General features: G+C 36.8%; 1 protein-coding gene across 2 annotated transcripts in view; it reads right to left on the bottom strand.

Moving 5' to 3' along the window:
• The window catches only part of mh (DNA-dependent metalloprotease SPRTN), a 150,298-nt gene extending 132,475 nt beyond the window's left edge, over window positions 1–17,823 (bottom strand). For both annotated transcript variants that reach the window (XM_090391530.1, XM_090391529.1), the window contains exons 1-2: window positions 17,757–17,823; window positions 1,300–1,442 (exon numbers count right to left, since the gene is read on the bottom strand). In XM_090391530.1, coding sequence (XP_090247656.1) covers window positions 1,300–1,431 — 132 coding nt within the window. In that variant the 5' untranslated portion in view covers window positions 1,432–1,442; window positions 17,757–17,823. The remainder of the gene's footprint in view (window positions 1–1,299; window positions 1,443–17,756) is intronic.
• Between the last annotated feature and the right edge of the window lie 208 nt (window positions 17,824–18,031).

Raw genomic sequence — 18,031 nt, forward strand, 5'->3', positions numbered from 1 at the left:
TGAAGGCTGTTACATGTTTATAGGTGGACAGACAAAGATGGATGGATAGAATCAAATAGGTACTTAGATAGTTCGCAAAGCACAACTAAAATACAAATGAAATAAGAGCAAGATATTTATGTAAAGTAAAAAATAAAAAAATAAATATCATTTGCATTAAAACACAGAAGTAATTAATAATAACAATTAATAGTTAATGCAGTTTGGCAGATCAATTCCACTCAAACTGGAGGAACTTTTCTGGACCATTTCTGGAGAGGATTTGGACCTTGAACTCAGAAATATGAACTGTACAGCAGATAGAATACATACATATATATATATATGTGCACAGTACGGCACACATGAGTGTTCTTCCTGCTTATCCTAACTTTATTTGTGTATTATATACAGTACAGCAAATGCGTGTGTATTATATACAGTACAACATATATACACACACACACACACACACACACAGCTAAGATGAGCAGAAAGGGCATGCAAGCTGAAGAGAAAGGCAGAAATGGAATACTGATGTAAATGGCTAGGTTAGCAAGCCATGTGCTCAATACTCTTCATGCTGGTGAGATGGGGAGGCGGGGGATTAAAAAGAAGCTGTTTTGAAAGTAAAGACTGTTCTAAGAATCAGCACATGCTAATCTTAGATATGGAAGAATCATTCCTGTCCAGTGGAAGAACAAAACTAACCAGTAGTCCTAGTGACTGCACCCACATAATGTAATCAGGATACTAGAATACTAGTCTGAGTATTTATTTGCATCCATACTAGTTCTTCATTACGTAACTTTGTGAAGGCTGTAACTTCTGGCATTCCTCAGTAATTAGAGGCAAATCAGTAATCAAGTACTTCTTAATTACTGTTTTGCCTTCCACAGAAACCAGTATTTACTGCCTTATCCTTTTTATGAACTCATACAAACTGAAAATTTGTCTAACAAAATCAAATTTCTAACATTACCAATGTTTTCTGATGTCTATAACCAATCATATCAAAACACATCCAGTCACAAGTTTGCTTTTGGGATTATGACCATATAAGTGTATTTGAAATATATTAATGTTATTCAATAGTCATTGTTCATAAATGAAATTAAATGCAAATGTCAGCATTATTTCCTAGACAAACATATCATATATAAAACTATGGTATAATAATAATTTGCAAGCTAACATATCTCATATATATTATTTAAAAAAAAAAATATATATATATATATATGCTAAGAGATAATAGACTAAAATTATACTTTGGAGTTATTCTTATATTCTATTTTAAGAAAGGTGGTCATAATTAACCTTATTTGCTGGACTTAAGTTATGCATTTCCAAGATTTCTTCTGAAATATCACTCGTTGCCAAATCACTTTCATTGTCATACTGGGTTTGTAAATGTAAGGCAAGGGCAAAATCAGCATCCTCCTGAGACATCAATAAGCATCCTAAAAAAGTGAAAATTCTATAACTTTCAATAATAAACCAATATAATAAAACTTAAAAATTATAATAGTTTTATGTATGGTACAACATATACAAGTGAGGGATCAATCTTACACCAATTCTAACTAGGGAGGAACCAAACAAATAGTTAGCTGTAATGAATTTCTTTTAAATTAACATTAAAACTATAAGGCTTTGACAAATACTATAACAGAAATTGCTATAATAGACTCTTCACTGGTTCTGGATATGGTATACAGGATATCTGAAATAGGAAGTGATCACCATTTAATTTTGAATGGGACAAAAATGAATTTCAAATTAAAAAGAAAAATATGCACAAGATTTAAAATAATCAAAACTGAACAGTTCTCAAAGGTGAATTGTAGAATCAAAAAATATATAAACTGTATTCAAGAATTATACAAATATTATTCGAAGTTTTTTTTTTATAGAAAAAAAATCCTTGGAAACTTAATGAAGTTGTTTTGCAAAGATAGAAAAATAGGAACTCCAAATAGTGGACAAAAAATGTAAACAGACAGTCTAAAAAAATTCCTAGCCAGTCAGCATGTGTCCTAAGGAAATAGATAAAAATGTAGAAAGCAATGTGTCAAAGCACAGAAATGGAGGAAAGAGTATTGTTAAAGGAATTACAGATGATATAAATGACATTAAAAACTCGAGATAAAGATATGCTTGATGTCTGGAGTGATTACTTCAAAAGATTGTTAAATCCTGTAGGTTGCATTATCTTTGCCAGCCTGGTTGGCCGAGTGGTTAGCGTATCCGCACTCCAGCCAAAAAGGCTGCGGGTTTGAATCTTGCCGTAGGCGTGGATGTTTATGATTGTGTGTGAATATACTAGTGGTGATGGTTGGCAGTAGATAGTATTGGTATAGATGATGAAGGCAGTCGCGGTTGGTGGAGACAGAAAGTTGTAGATAGATGCTCTCTCTCGATGAGTCCTTGGACTCCCTGGAGGTGTTATAATAGAATAGTAGTAGAAAATTTTCAAGAGAAATGCAGACAGGAGTACATTTCAGTACTCGAGGTAAAAAAAAAAAATAGTAATAATAATAAAAATCAGAAACATGAAATGTAGAAAGGGAGCTGGAGAGTCAACCCAAAATGCTTAAATATGTGGATATAGCAATTTTATGGCGACTACATAACTCAGAAGGCCTTGTCAAAGAGTTAAATTCCAGAGATGACTAAAATTGAGTTGTCATAATATGCATCTATAAAAATGGAAATACAACAATGTAAGAATTGCAGATTAATTTCCCTATTGAGTTTCTGGTAAGATTTATGCAAGCATACCTGAGGCAAAGAAAATTTCTCGAAAAGAATGGAGAAGCTGACTTCAGACTCAATAGCAGTTGTCAGGATCAGATTTTCAATTTTAAGACAAACAAGTGAGAAATCATGGAAATGTAACACGGAGGATTATTTAAGTTTTGTATATCTGGAAAAAGGCATATAACAAGATGTTAACAAAAAAAAAGTTGTTCAAACACACTTCAGCTATATGGTGTAAAGGAAAACTATATAGAGTAATACATAGTGACACTAAATGCCAAGTTTTAAATTACAATAGAGACTGTGTAGTCTGTATTAAGTTAAAAGTCAGCAGTTAACAGTAGATTCCTCTTTTCTCAATTCCATTAACCAAACTTGAAGAAATTTGCAGAGGTTTTTGCTATAAGCAATGACCTGAAGTAAACTGTTCCTGACCAGAATTCCTGGAAATCCTCTCTAATAATCTTTTTCTTAGCCAGTTCTCTGGATATTCTCAATGGTAGTGGCTCATGGTAATTCAGATCACAATCTCATCAAAGTTTCAACCCTAGTGGAATGACATATCATCAGCCATTCACAACTTTGCATACTTTGACATGATAATAATACCAAATGGGAAAATCTCTGAAACCTTTACTCCTCCTTTCCATAGACTATTGTTTCCATTCTCCAGATCCTTTTCATGACCTTGTTACAAAAATGATCAATGTTGGAATGAAAGCCTTTATTTCCCAATGTTTGAAATTCCAATGCTATATCCAAGCTATGGTTCTTCCAAAGCACCAGAGTAGCCCAAAAATGAACTTAAGTGGAATGAGACAAACTCCAGCTTCATTCATGGCCTATACTGAACTCTGCTTCAGTTGAAAACCATTGCAGCTTCTGTCCATCTGTCTCACCCAGATGATAGTATTGCAACATCACCTAAAGATAAACCTGACTTCCTGGCATCATTCTTCTTATTCAAGTTCTGCATAAATGACTAAGGCAAATTACCTTCTCCTTTACCTGGAATAATGCATCACATGCCTCCTGTGGCCTTCAGCCAGAAAGATATCAAAAGAATCATAGAATAATCTGGATACCAAAAAGGCTTTTGGTCATGATGGTACTCAACTGTGCTCAAGAGATGTGCTCTTGAACTAACACCTGTTCTTTAACATCTCTGCACTCTATTATACTCATATGGCATTCACCCTAGGCATGGAAGCAAGCCAATTAAAAAAAAGGGAGGGATTGTCTACTATCAAATCATTGACCTACTACTTTCATCTCAGTGTTGCCTAAAGTAATAAAGTAGGCACCAACAGTCAACTCTGACACCTGGAGAAATGTCAATTAATCAGGGATTACTATGGATTTTACCAAGATCCACAGCAGATCTTGCACACATCACTTGCCTCTGGCCAAGTGTCTTAGAGAAAACCCATGTTTCTGCACATTCCATTTCCAAGGATTTTGATAGGATTTGGCATTGAGGGCTGAAGATGAAGACAGAGCACCTTCGACTATTACACGGTGAATGATTTGAGTAAAATATGACAATCCATTTACTTAGGAAGGCAAACTTCCATCTTACAATCTGCCTTCCTAGGTCATTGGATTGCCATTTTTACCATTCACTATGTAATAGTCGAAGGTGCTCTCCCTTCAGATTTTATGAATACTTCTAGGGCTCTGTTATTTCACCCACCATCTTACTCATATAGATAAATAACCTACTCTCAATAACCTCAAACCCTATTCACAGTTTTTTGGATGACGGCACTCTATATTCAATCCTACTCACATGACAAATCTTGTCTTAAACAATGATTTTCACACTATCCTTCATTGGTGATAACCTGGTCACCTTCATTACTTCCAAAACACAGTGTTACAATTTTTTTTTTTTAATCTTAGTTATTCTTCCCTTACATAATGCTTAAGTTAACAGTCAAGAGAGCACCTCTATTATTGAAACTATTTTATTTCTAACCTTTCTTGACATATTACATCTATAACATCTGCTTCCATAAACTTCACATTCATTTTCACTTAAGACATTTTTCATCTATTGGGCAGATTTGGAATAATACTGCTTAGAATAACAATGCTCTCCCATTTAGAGTGGTGTAAGCAACTAAAATTCTTGATGCTGTTTGGAAGGGAGCAATTGAGATGATTTATGATCCCTCTCTCGAACTCTCTTTAGTCCTTATCACACAGACAGTTTCTGCACTGTCTGTCTCTCTCTACAGATATATTCATGTATGCTGTTCAGAAGAACTCCATTATATCCCCAATTTCTGCTAAACCTATAGCAACACAAGTAACGACTGTCCAATGAACTTATATACTTGAAGTGATGACTCTACTACTCTTTCACCTTTTATTCCATCTACTTCAGTTCTGTGGCACAGCCCTTACCACAAACTATTTCCTAACCTCTAACTCTTCAAAAGGAATATCAACAGATAGTTCTTGACCTAAAGTATGTCTATAGCAAATGTTCCCCCTTCTCTTCTGAGTGTTGTCTGAGTGAAACGCTTCAAGGCCATGACAAACATACTTAGAGAACCATAAACTCCTCCATTTTGTGGGTACAGCAGTTAAAATGGTGGTGCTACAGGCCAGCTGCCAGTTAGTGCACAGGCCTAACACATAATCCTGCCACAACATACTCTGCCAGGTCATGCCTGGAGAGGGAGTCCGAGTAGAGGTAGGTTGGGGACAATGTTATGATGGCATGGAGACTGGTTTCTCTCTGTGTGGATGTCATGTCCTTCTTTCACTGCACATCCCAACTATATCCTTCCAACTATTCAAACTTGTGATCACACTTATGAAGTATCTCACAAACAATAACAATGACACTGTGACAAAGTGAATCTCCCTTAAACTAATCCCATCAAAAAAAGTCACATCACAACCAGCCACAACATACAAACTATACCAGAATCTCTTCACTAAAAACTCACTTTCACATCCACTTTACTAATATCCATGGCATTAACACAAACAATTAAATGAAGTCCAGCATCATTTGCAGTCTTCCAGACCAGACATCTTATTTCTGACAGAAGCCCAGATTACAGCTATATCTACTATTGTCCACCTCCAGTACCCAAATTACACACTTCACGATTCTTTTCACAACAAGGGTGACACTGGTGTCTTTGTTAAATCTGATACACCCTGCCAGAAAATGGCTAATTCAGAATCTCCCACTTTTGTTCTTCTTTGGCTCTAGGTTTCCTTGCCCTACTCAGTTACCTTCATTTATTGGTCTCTAAACACTAATAACTACTCATAACACAAATTGTACATTTATCTACTCAATTTCCTGATAATTCTCTTCACTCTCCAAATACTTTGAATCTCTTTTTTACCCAGTTCTCCTTCCATACACACCATAGAGGTCACCTCTCCTCTCAGCAACTCAGACCACAATCTCGTACAAGTTTCCTCTCACAGGTTACCCATCCCCAACCAATCCCGACCTTGCATCCTCTAGCACTATAAAGGAGCCAATGGGATGATCTCCAGAATTTCTACTCCTCCTTTCCTTGGTCTGACTATTATTTCCACTCACCTGACCCTAACACCTACTGTGAATAAGTCATAAATTATTCTCACTAGTATGAAGGCTTTCATCTCCCATTCAGCCCATAATCCATATCCACATTCCAAGCCCTGGTTCAACTGAAAATGTGTCAAAGCAGTCAAAGAAAAAAATTCAGCTTACTGTATTTGGCTCATATCAAGAACTCCAGCTTCGTACCCTGCCTATAATAAAGCACACAACATATGCAAATCAGTAGATCCATATCTGATTCGCTAAAGGCCACCAGCAGAACTCAATTCCTGTCCAAATGGAAGCTGTACCTTCTGGTCACTTGCAAAGGCTGTTGAACCAACTTCTGCTCTCCTGCACTTCCACCTCTGTCTCATCTAGAAGCATAATTTACTTCACAGATAAAGCTAACCTCCTGGCATCACTCTTTTCTTCAAACTCCTGCATAGATGACCAAAGGAAATGATTCTTACTACACCGGAATCCAAGCACCGTATGCTTCCTAGAGTTTTTTTGACAAAAACACTTAAGAAAACTACTAAATAACATGGTTACTGAAGTCTTCTGATCCTAATGGCATCTCCCCAGTTGCTCTCAAATATGGCTAACACCCATCCTGCATCATCTCTACTGTATCTGGTACTTATCCCAATGAATGGAAGCAATCTCATATCCATCCTATTCCAAAATAGGGTGATAGAAGTCTACTGTCAAACTACTGACCAATTGTCATCACTTCTGTCCTCTCCAAAATAATGAAGAAAGTCATCAATAATGAACTATTCTGTTACTTAGAGGCCCATGAATTAATCAGTGACCACCAGTATGGATTTTGCCATTTAAGATCGACAACTGACCTTGTAGCCTACATCACCCACTACCAGACACATACCATGGAAAGGTTTGGAGAAACTTGTGCTGTTGTCCTTGACATTTCCAAAGCTTTCGACTGTGAGTGTAGCATCGAGGCCTACTTGCCATCCTTCTGTCACCCTCTGTAATGGTAGCTAGCTTTCTCTCTGATCATTCTCTACAAGTCATGGCAGATGGTTCTCTCCCTTCTTTGTTAATCACCAAAGTTGGAGTGCCTAAAGGCTCTGTCCTATCACCTCTCTTTCTCCTGTATGTAAAAGACTTAAAATAACCACTAATCCCATCCACAGCTTTGCAAACAATAGTATTCTCCACTTATCCTATTCATTTGACAAACCATGCACATCCGAGGATAAAAGATCATCTATACAAGAGGGCACTAGTGAGCCAAGCACTGTGGACGTACCTAAGAAGAGCTCCTGATTCAGATAAGTTATTCTAGGAATAATTAATTATATATGTGTAATGAGTAAGAGTGGCTGTAAACATTGTGCACTACCGGTATTATTAGTGTGGAGGATTTTTCTTGCCTAAACTTAATCACGAAATTGTTATTATTAGACCTAGTAACCTGCAGGGAAAAAAAAAAAAAAATATGGCAGCGGCATTGTCATTACATGATTTTAATTTGGATTTCAGTCGTTTCGTTAAGTGTGAGGTCTGTTATGTGTATTCCTTCAATTACATAAATGATTTGTGGATGTTTGGTGCGGATGAAAGAAGGGTGTGTGTGTGCAAAGTGAGACCTGAATGAGGAAGTGATGAATGCAAATATGAAATTGATGACAGAAAGTGTTAGTAACAATTGTGTCGCGAGTGCACGTTTGAAAGAGAAGGATGGTGAGAAAGAGAGGCAAAAAAATGTTAAAAAATCAGGAAAAAAGAAAAAGGGCGATTTGAAAACCGTAACGGATGTTAAAAGGGACGAAAGTGAGGTGAGAGTGGCAGAAAGAAATGAAACTGAGAGAACAAATGAAAGTAGAAATGGTGTGACGCAGAAATCGCAAGTGAAAAAAATCGAAAGAATAAATGATAGTGAAAAAAGAATGAATGATGCCGAAACTTGGACACATGTACTGAAACAAAGAAAGATGAATGAGAGTAAAAGTGAGAAGAATGATAGCAAAAGTTGGACGTATGTTGGACCGAAAGTACGAAAACAAAGAAGGATGAATGAGAGGGAAAGTGAGAAGAGGGGGTCGAGAGTTAGAAAGATTTAATGATAGAGAGAATGTGTTGTGAGATTCAGAAAGCGAATTGGATTGGATGAGGCAAGAAATGAAATGGATGCGGAATGAAATTAAGAGAATTCAGGTCAAAACTATTAAAATAAATCATGATGGCATGAAAGAGTTAACGAAAGATGAGCGAGTGGCGTTGTATGGCGACTCCATTATTAAAGGTGTGCTAGAGGATAAAATGCACAATTTATGTTTTCCAGGTGGTAAAATGAGTAGAGTGATTGAGGCACTGGATATGAGGTGGGAGCAAGCAAAAGAGTTAATTGTATTAATTGGTACAAATGATTTGAGAGAGAACAAAGAGCATGTCAGAATGAATGTCAGGAGACTGCTTGGAAAGATAAAGGAGAATAGTGTGACAGGAAGGGTGGTCAGTGTGTTGCCTAGGTATGATTGTGGTGAAATGAGGCAGAGAACAAGGATTATGAATGATATTCTGGCTGAAATGTGTGAGGAGATGGGAGTACAGTTTGTTAATGTGCGGAATGAATTTGAGGGACGAAGTGAGCTGTATGGGAGCGATGGACTGCATTTGAGTGGTTATGGTGTGAGTCGCTTGGAGAGATTGCTGCTGGAAGGTAGAGAAGTAAATAGAGAGAATGAATCAGATCGAGAGGGGAGTGATGTGGAAGAGCAGGAGAGTAAGACAGGAGAGATTGAAGAAGTGAGTGGTATGAGTATAGAAAATGAGAGAATGGGTGTGCAAGAGGAGCAGGGAAACGGAGGCTCAGGGTGGACAGGGGTTCACAGCGTGAGAAAGGTGGATGCTCCAAGAGGAGGTGAGGGAATGTGTAGGCAGGAAAGAAATGAGTTGACCAGGGATCAAGAGGAAACATGAAATTGAAAAGGGTTCTAAAATGAAGAAGCAGAAAGGGAAATGGCCCCAGTCCAGCATGGAGAGATCACATCAAGTGAGTGGTATAAGTGGAACTAGCTGTAGATCCAGAAATGAGCTGTCGTGTTTGTATACCAATGCTAGAAGTATGAGAAACAAGGCAGATGAAATGGCTGCACTAATTGCGTCTGTTCACCCAAAGATTGTGGGAATAAGTGAGACATGGTTAGATGAGGACGACATCCTGAGAGGAATAGAGATGGAAGGGTATGATATGTTTAGTGAGGATAGAAGTGGTAAAAAGGGAGGGGGAGTGCTATTGATGATAGAGAAAGAGTTATGTCCATACAAGGTAAAGATGCAAGAGGGAAATAGGGCCAGTGGTTTTGAGGCAGTATGGTGTGAGATAGAGGTGAATAGAATCAAATACTTGGTGAGATGTTGTTATAGACCTGGTAATGTGGATGGTGGTGATAGTGAAATGTATAGTCAAATAAGCCAAGCAAATAAGAAAAGGGTGATCATTATGGGTGATTTTAATTATGGCAATATAGACTGGAATGATGAGATAGCAACTGGAAGTAAAGAAAATGAGTTTCTTGAGTTTTTGAGGGATAACTACCTCAGAGAGTATGTAACAGAGGGCACATGAGGATTAAGGGTCTTGGATTTGGTCATCTCATCAGAGGATGTAATTATAAATGAGGTGTCAACTCATCCACCAATTGGTAAAAATGACCATGAGGTGATTATCTAGGTGGTTGCCAGCAGTGCAAGGACCCATGTGAAAAAAGAGTATATGTGGAACTACAAGGGGGGGGGAGATTATGAAGAGCTCAGGGGACAGCTTGCAGGTGTAGCATGGAATGAGGAGTTAGCTGGAAAAGAGATCAATGCAGCTTGGAGGATTTTCAAAAACTATTTAGTAGATGCAATGTCTAAATGTATTCCAAGGGTGAGAAGGTTAAATAAGGTAGGTGTGAGATGGATGAATAAAGAGATTAAGCATGCGATACAGAGAAAAAGGGCATTGTAGAGGCAGCATAAGAGAAGTGGAAGTAACCAATTTCATGAGGTCTACAAAGACCAGGCAAGGAGGGTGACTTGGTTGGTGAGAGTAGCTAAAGAGAGGTATGAACAGCAGTTAGTTAATGAAGCCAAAAAGAATCCTAGGGAGTTCTTTCGATATGAAGCCAGCAAAAGAAAGAATGATTATGGAAGGATGACACTGATTGGAAGAAATGGTATAAAGACAGCTGTTGCAGAATGTGTGGTGGAGATACTTAATGAGCAGTTCATAAAGATCTTTCAATCTTGTGAATGTGACTTCATGGAGAGATTGAGAGCAGTTGATGATGGGGAGGAGAGACTCACTGTAAGTGAGCAAGAGGTGTTTGGGGAGTTGAGTAAACTAGATGTAAATAAGATTGTGGGACTTGATAATATATCACCGCGTATTCTGAAGGAATGTGCCAGAGAGTTGACACCTGCCTTGACATATTTTTTTAATAAGAGTCTTGCACTTGGTCAAGTTCCTAAAGAGTGAAAGGAGGACAAGATTGTGCCACTTCATAAAGGAGGTGATCGAACTCAAGCAGCATCAAACTATAGGCCTATCTCTGTGTCAGGTGTTGTGGTTAAGTTGTTGGAAAAGCTTGTGAGAACTAGGATCCAGAGTTGGGTTGACAACAATGGTATTATCTTTGATGGACAGCATGGGTTTGCTAAAGGGAAGTCATGTTTTAGTAATCTACTTACTTATTACAATAAAGTGACTGCTTCCTTGGACAGAGGAGAAGGATACACAGTAATATACTTGGATTTTGCAAAGGCTTTTGATAGAGTGCCTCATGATAAGTTGACAGTCAAACTAGAGCAGATGGGGTTGGATATTAGATTAGTGCATTGGATTGGAGACTGGCTATCTGATAGGTATCAACAAGTTGTGTATGGGGGGGGGGGTGATATCCAGGAAAAAGGAAAGTCACTAGTGGAGTGCCTCAGGGGTCTGTTTTAGGACCATTACTATTTAACTTGTATAATAATGATATTGGCAAAGATTTGGATGGAGATATTCAGTTGTTTGCAGATGATGCGAAGTTGGGACGAACTATTAAGAGTAGTGAAGATGTTGTGGCCTTGCAAGAAGACTTGAATAAATTGAGTGATTGGGCACGGAAATGGGGATGTGAGTTCAATGTTGCAAAATGTAAGGTTTAGAAATTTTGAAAACAAAGATGTGATGCAGAATTTATGCTTGGTGAGAATATATTGTTGGAGGTAGAGGAAAAAAGAGATCTGGGGGTGATAGTGGATAAGGATCTAAAATTTAGGGGACACATCGCCAAAATTGTGAAGACAACACATAGACTTCTGGGAATGATGCAGAGGACACTGACGTGTAGAAGTAGGGAAATTCTTGTTCCATTGCATAAGGCTTTTGATTAGGCCACACATGGACTATTGTGCCCAGATTTGGTCACCAGGTTTTCAGAAGGATGAAGAGATGTTGGAAAGAGTCCAACGGCGACTGACTAAGGTAGTTTCTGACCTCTGGAATGTTGAGTATGAGGAAAGATTGAGAAGATGTAATTTGCAGAGTCTGGTGGAGAGAAGGAAGAGGGGCGATATGATAGAGACCTACAAGTTGGTAAGGGTTGTTATAAGATCAATGGTGGAGAAGTTCTACAGAGAATAGTGGGAGATCAGGGGAGAACCAGAGGTCACCCCTGGAAACTGTATAAAGAGGGTGTGAGTAGGGGAGTGAGAGGCAGATTTTTTTCGTGCAGAGTTGTGAATGATTGGAATGCCTTGCCTGAGAGAGTGGTGTCTGCAAGGAGTTTGAGTGTGTTTAAGACACGGTATGATGAGATGTGTGTGTGCGTGATAAAAGGCCCTCCCAGATGAGTCTTTGACTCCACGAGGTCTTGGGAAATAAGAATAATAATAATAATATAACTAGTGCCTTAAGCAATGATCTACATATTATCCTCCAAAGGGGGTGAGGACAACCTGATGTTCAATGCTACCAAAACACAGTCTTGCCTTTTCTTGTATAAAAGATCCTAGCTCACCTATCTTACTCTCAGTAATACACAAATAACCAGAAAAGATCAGATCTCTTTGTTTGGACTAACATTTACATCCAGTCTTTCCTGGCATAAGCACATCACATCAATAACCTCCTCAGCATCCAAGAAACTTGGCATTTTCTTTCATTCAAAAGCCCATTTTACATCCAACCAACTCTTCACTATATACAAATCCCAAATCTGTCCATGTTTAGACTACTATTACTCACATATTTGAGGTAGTGCACCTAAAACTTCCCTTAAAATCCTTGATGCCATCCAGAGGCATGCAATTAGGCTCAGATAATCCCTCTCTTACAGACTCACTTCAACCTCTCTCCTATAGGTGCAGTGTTTCAGCATCGTCTATTCCATGGCCACTGATCCACTGAATTGGCAACTATCATTCCTTAACTTTCAGTTGCACCTGTTAATACAAGAACAGCAGCTGCTCAGTATTCTTTTACTGTGCAACTGCAAACACACAGAACCTGCTTCTCCCCTTCCTTTTTTATTCCGTCCACCTCCATCCTCTGGAACAGCCTTCCTCAAGAAGTATTCCAAAACAACTACAACCTGCAACTCTTCACAAAAAAAAAAATAAATAAATCTCTATCCTCATCTGCACCCCACACACACAGCACTGATGTGCCTATAGATCCCTCAACCTCTTATGTATGGGATCAATATAAAAATAAAAAATAATAGAAAATAAATGCTCTCACACAGCATTTATCTGCTATAGAACTTGTGGCCTCATGTGTGGGAGTGATACAGTAGAGAAAAAAAAAAGACAAATAAAAAATAATAATAATAAATAAACTATCATAGTATCCTATATACCCCTTGAGGGTATATATCAGAAAAATTGATAATGACTACTTTGGACAGCATGAGCATTTATATCAGATCTTGTGCTGCTTGATGAATTAGAAGGAGAGGTATTTTATGCAAAATAAGTACACTGTACTTGCCATCATTTTTTTTTTATTATTATTATCCCATGGTATATTACACCAGGTCATAGAGGTCAAATTCATGTATTTTATACAGTACCTTTTCTGGGTTGTTATAAAGTTCACATTTAGAAATATTCATACAGTGTAGTAAATACATTGGTGATGCTTCCCTGATGTTACAGGTTTTGCAGATGGGGAAGACTTTTATGCCACTGCTAAACTTGATTGGTCTTGTGTGGCACAGCAATTAAACTTGGAGTTGATGGTAGATCCTGGAGAAATCCTTTTTATGTTTTCTTTTTGAGTAGTTTTAAAAAGATCAAAATCTGTGGTATCACTTGATGTTGCAGCCATTTTTGCTACTTCATCTGCAGTTTCATTTCCCTTTAATCCCATGTGGGATGGAATCCATTGGAAAATTATTTCAGAATCCTTATGTAGTTTTATGTTTTTTGCTATGTCTCTAAGTATTTCTTGATGGCTAGTGTAGCAGTTCTTAATAGCCTGTAGGGTTGCTAAGGAATCTGTGAAAAATATAAATTCCTTTGGGTTTTGTTTATTCAAATGCTGCAGTGCTGTATTAATGGCTATTAATTCTGCATGGTATGAGTTGCATCCTAAACTGTTGGTTGTTTTTAGTTCTATATTTTGAGAGCCAGAAATGAGTATGCCACTCCCAGAATTGCAATTTGGATTTTTGGAGCCATCTGTGTAGATCTTTATTGAGTCAGGTCCATATTCCATTATTTTTGAAAGAGCTAATGATCTCAAGTTTTCAAGGTTTTCTAGGCTTTTTTTCCTCATGTTTCCATATTTCAAAGTTAATAACTATATTTTTCCTCTATTGATTTTGAGGAAATACTAGGTATTTGGCTATCTTATTTGGACAATCCAAGGGAATTTTATTTTCCATGATTTCATCCATTACTGATTTTTTTTTTATTCTGTTTGTTGGTTACCACTTTTTAAAAAGTTCACTTGTTCTATAATGTGCAAGGTTGGCTCTTTTTTCTACCAATTCAGTAAGATTTTCTTGTCACCTAATTTTTTAAGGAACAAGGTTGGATTCAAATTCTGCTATTTTTCCAGGAGTTGTATTCCTTAGTCCACATATGATTCTAGCTGCATTTTTCTGAATTTTTATAAGCTTATCTAAACTGGTTGGTGAAGTGTGCATCCAGATGGGTGAAGCATATTCCATTATGGGTCAGATAATAGAGATGTATGTGACTTTTAAGGTTTTAGCATCGGCTCCCCACTCTTTACCTGAGATACTTTTTATGATATTTAGTCTTCTTTTTGCGCTGACTGCAATATTGTTGATATGTTTATTGAAGTTTAGTGATGGATTCAGAGTAATTTGGGGTTTTCATTAAATGTAATTAGTTGACTGTTTGGCTTAATCTTTGGTCTCCACTTTCTGAAGTGGTTATTAATGGTAAATACATAAATTTCTGATTTAGTAGAATTAATTTTGATTTTTTGGTTTTCACAGTATGTAGAAACTTCCGACAGCTTTGTTTAAGTGACCTTCTGCTCAGCTCACAACACTTCTAAGTTGTTGTGAGCTGAGAATAGGACCATATCATCAGCAAACATAGCTATCTTTGTTTCTTTATTTATATTTTAATCTAAGTCGTTTAAGTAGATGGAAAAAAGGAGTGGGCTCAAAATGCTGCCTTGAGGGGGTCCCTGTCTTATTTTCACTTTCTTGGAAAAGATATTATTTATTTAAACTCGAATTGCTCTATTTCTTAGAAAGTCATAAATCCAGTTTAGAACTTTCCATTCTATTCCAATATGACAAAGATTGGAAAAGAGTTTCTGCCTCCACACCTTATCAAAGGGATTGCTGAAATTTATAAAAGCTGCAATGGTGGATTTGGTAGGTTTGGTCTGGAAGTTATCTTGAATTGACTGGTTTAAATAGAAAAGTTGATCAGTTGTTGAGTGATTTCTTCTAAAGCAGCCTGAAAATGTGGTAGTATACTATTTTTGTTAAGATATTAATTCAAACTTATAATTTTTTCCCATCAATTTGCCTGCAATTGAAGCAAGTGAAATTGGTCTATAAGTCTTGAGGTTTGTTAGGCTTCAAGATTGGTATGACTGTGGCTGTCTTCCAGTCTTTTGGAGCTTTTCCTTGTTTTAGGCTATTATTTGATAGGCGAAGTAGGCAATCTAGGGCCAGGGACGGAAGATGCTTGATTATAATTCCTTGTATGTTATCTGGTCCACATGATTTATTTATATCTAGTCATTGTGTTAAAATCAGTTAACTTGCCATCATGGGTAGCTTAAGTCAAACTTGCAACCAGATGACCAACCATTAGAATGAGAGTTTGATTCCTATTGTGACATGGATGTTTGGGTAAGTCTTGAGGTGACAGACAATGTCACCCAGCATGAAACCAGTATACATTTATCAGAGGTCTGAAAATGCCTGAAATCCAGTACCATTGATGGGATGTAGCATAGAGCAGCCTGCCTCGTGGCACGGCTTAATAAGGGAAGTTGTTCAGCCATATTGTGGTACGTGCCATCACTACGCTAACAATTCCTGTTAGTGTAGCAAGTGAGGAAAGAAGTTTTTCCAAACTTAAACTGATTAAAAATTATTTGCCGAAAAAAGATTAGCTGGTCTAGCAACTATATCGATAGAGGTGGACATAGCTTATAATTTAAATTTAGAAGAGCTTATAAAGAGTCTTATTCTGCAATATCCCTGTAGAGCAAACATTTAATTAACATTATTATGTAATTGTTTTGCATTAATGTTTCTCTTGTAATAAAAACAAAATAGCAATTGGAGATTGCCTTATATTTTTGTCTTATAATCCATTAGAGGCGATATTTAACTGTTTGCCTCAGGGTGCAATCTAATCTGGCGACAACACTCCTGAAAACATACATATTTTTGTCTCTAGAACATCAGAACAGGATTATCTAATCTCAAACAATCTACAACACTAAAGGTACAGAGTGGCTACAAAATCACATTACTCCTACATGAAATTGGTAAACAAATATCATTTGATTTATTTAATTCCTCACAAAAGTGAGGATCTTCCTTCAATCAAAACACATTTCATGACCTACAAACTTTAAAAGTATGGCTTATTCTTGTTTAAAAATGGCCTTAATATAAAAAAAATTGTCGTCGTCATCATCATCAAATTCCTGCCATGTACCCTCAAGGGGTGTACAGGATATGGTAGTGCAACATGAAAAATTTCCATCATTTCTAACTTCCTATCTACAATTTTCCTCCAAATCACTTTGTTACCCGTCAAGACTCCAAAATTATCAGATCTTATATTTCTATCTTGTAAGGCACTTTTTACCATATCAATCCATGATGTATATCTTGATCTTCCTCTGGGTCTTTTTCATGTCAACTTAGCAGAGAACACTTGTTTTGCTAATCTTTCCTCTCCCATTCTACTTAAGTGACCATACTACCTGAGATTAGCTCTGCTAACCTGGATGCTGACAATGTCATATTCTTTCCTAATATAGATATCCATAAGTTAAAATTGGTTTGAACACTGTCTTGTATACAGTTAATTTAGTATTTTGACTAATTTCTTTCTTATTCCATATAAATTTATTCAACTGACTTCCTATCATACCAGCTTTGTTTATTCTGTTGTCTATTTCCATATTTAATTTACCATCTTCACTAAAAATGATGCCTAAGTAGCTGAAATGTTTTACTTGTTCTATAGGTTTTCCATTCACAATGCAGTTGATATTTTCAATGCTTCTTATTATTTTCACTGTCTTTGTCTTGTTATTGCTGATCTTCATACCATATCTATTACAACAGCTATTCAATTTAGTCAGGGAATCTTGCAGACTTGTACTGGATTTATTTAGAAGTAATAACATTTTATGATAAGGGAAAATAGAGCCAACACAAATGTTCAAGCATTTCCTTTACACGCATACACACAAATGATTGTGAATGATTGGAATGCCTTGCCTGAGAGTGTGGTGTCTGTAAGGAGATTGAGTGTGTTTGAGACACGGTATGATGAGCTGTGTGTGTGATAAAAGGACCTCTCAGATATGTCTTTGACTCCATGAGGTCTTGGGGTAATAATAATAATAATAAATCTAATAAATAACACTTGCGCACAGACATGAAAAAAGAAAACAGCACGTTTCAAACATAGCATCCTGCTAATAAATCGAAATATAGGTGGGGACCACTGTTTGTGGTCCCCACCTATACAAACAGTAATTATCTGTTTCCAAAGCTAGTAGTGAGTAATTATTACTATTTGCGATGTATTTGCAAAAACAAATTGTCGGTTGATTATATCACTTTATAGCTGATTCAAGACTTCATTCTACACTTCAGTGGCACATATTAAAATGTTGATATTTATATAAACATCTTAATACAAATTCCGTTGCATATGTTAAAACTAAAAAAATTACTTTATGGACATCTTTCATTTTAAAAACACTTACTAACAAACCGTTGTTTTAACACAATTTTATAGTTCAAATCACTTCATCAAATAAACAGAAACCTGTCAAACACACGTCCTCCTAGCGGTGTTATGACCAGCACGTCAAAAATTGATTTTTTTTTTTCAACTCTAATAAATTAAGCGGATTCTAATGTACTGCATTTCGAGCTACTGAATTATTATTAGTATTATTACATGAGTCAGTGGAATCATGACGCCTTGAGACTCACAAAGGTAGGCTAACCAAATTTCAATGAGACTTAAACGAGACAT

This window comes from Typopeltis vanoorti, chromosome 4 (assembly GCF_054136105.1).
Source record: "Typopeltis vanoorti isolate ZY-2024b chromosome 4, IOZ_Tvanoo_1.0, whole genome shotgun sequence".
Taxonomy (NCBI): domain Eukaryota; kingdom Metazoa; phylum Arthropoda; class Arachnida; order Uropygi; family Thelyphonidae; genus Typopeltis; species Typopeltis vanoorti.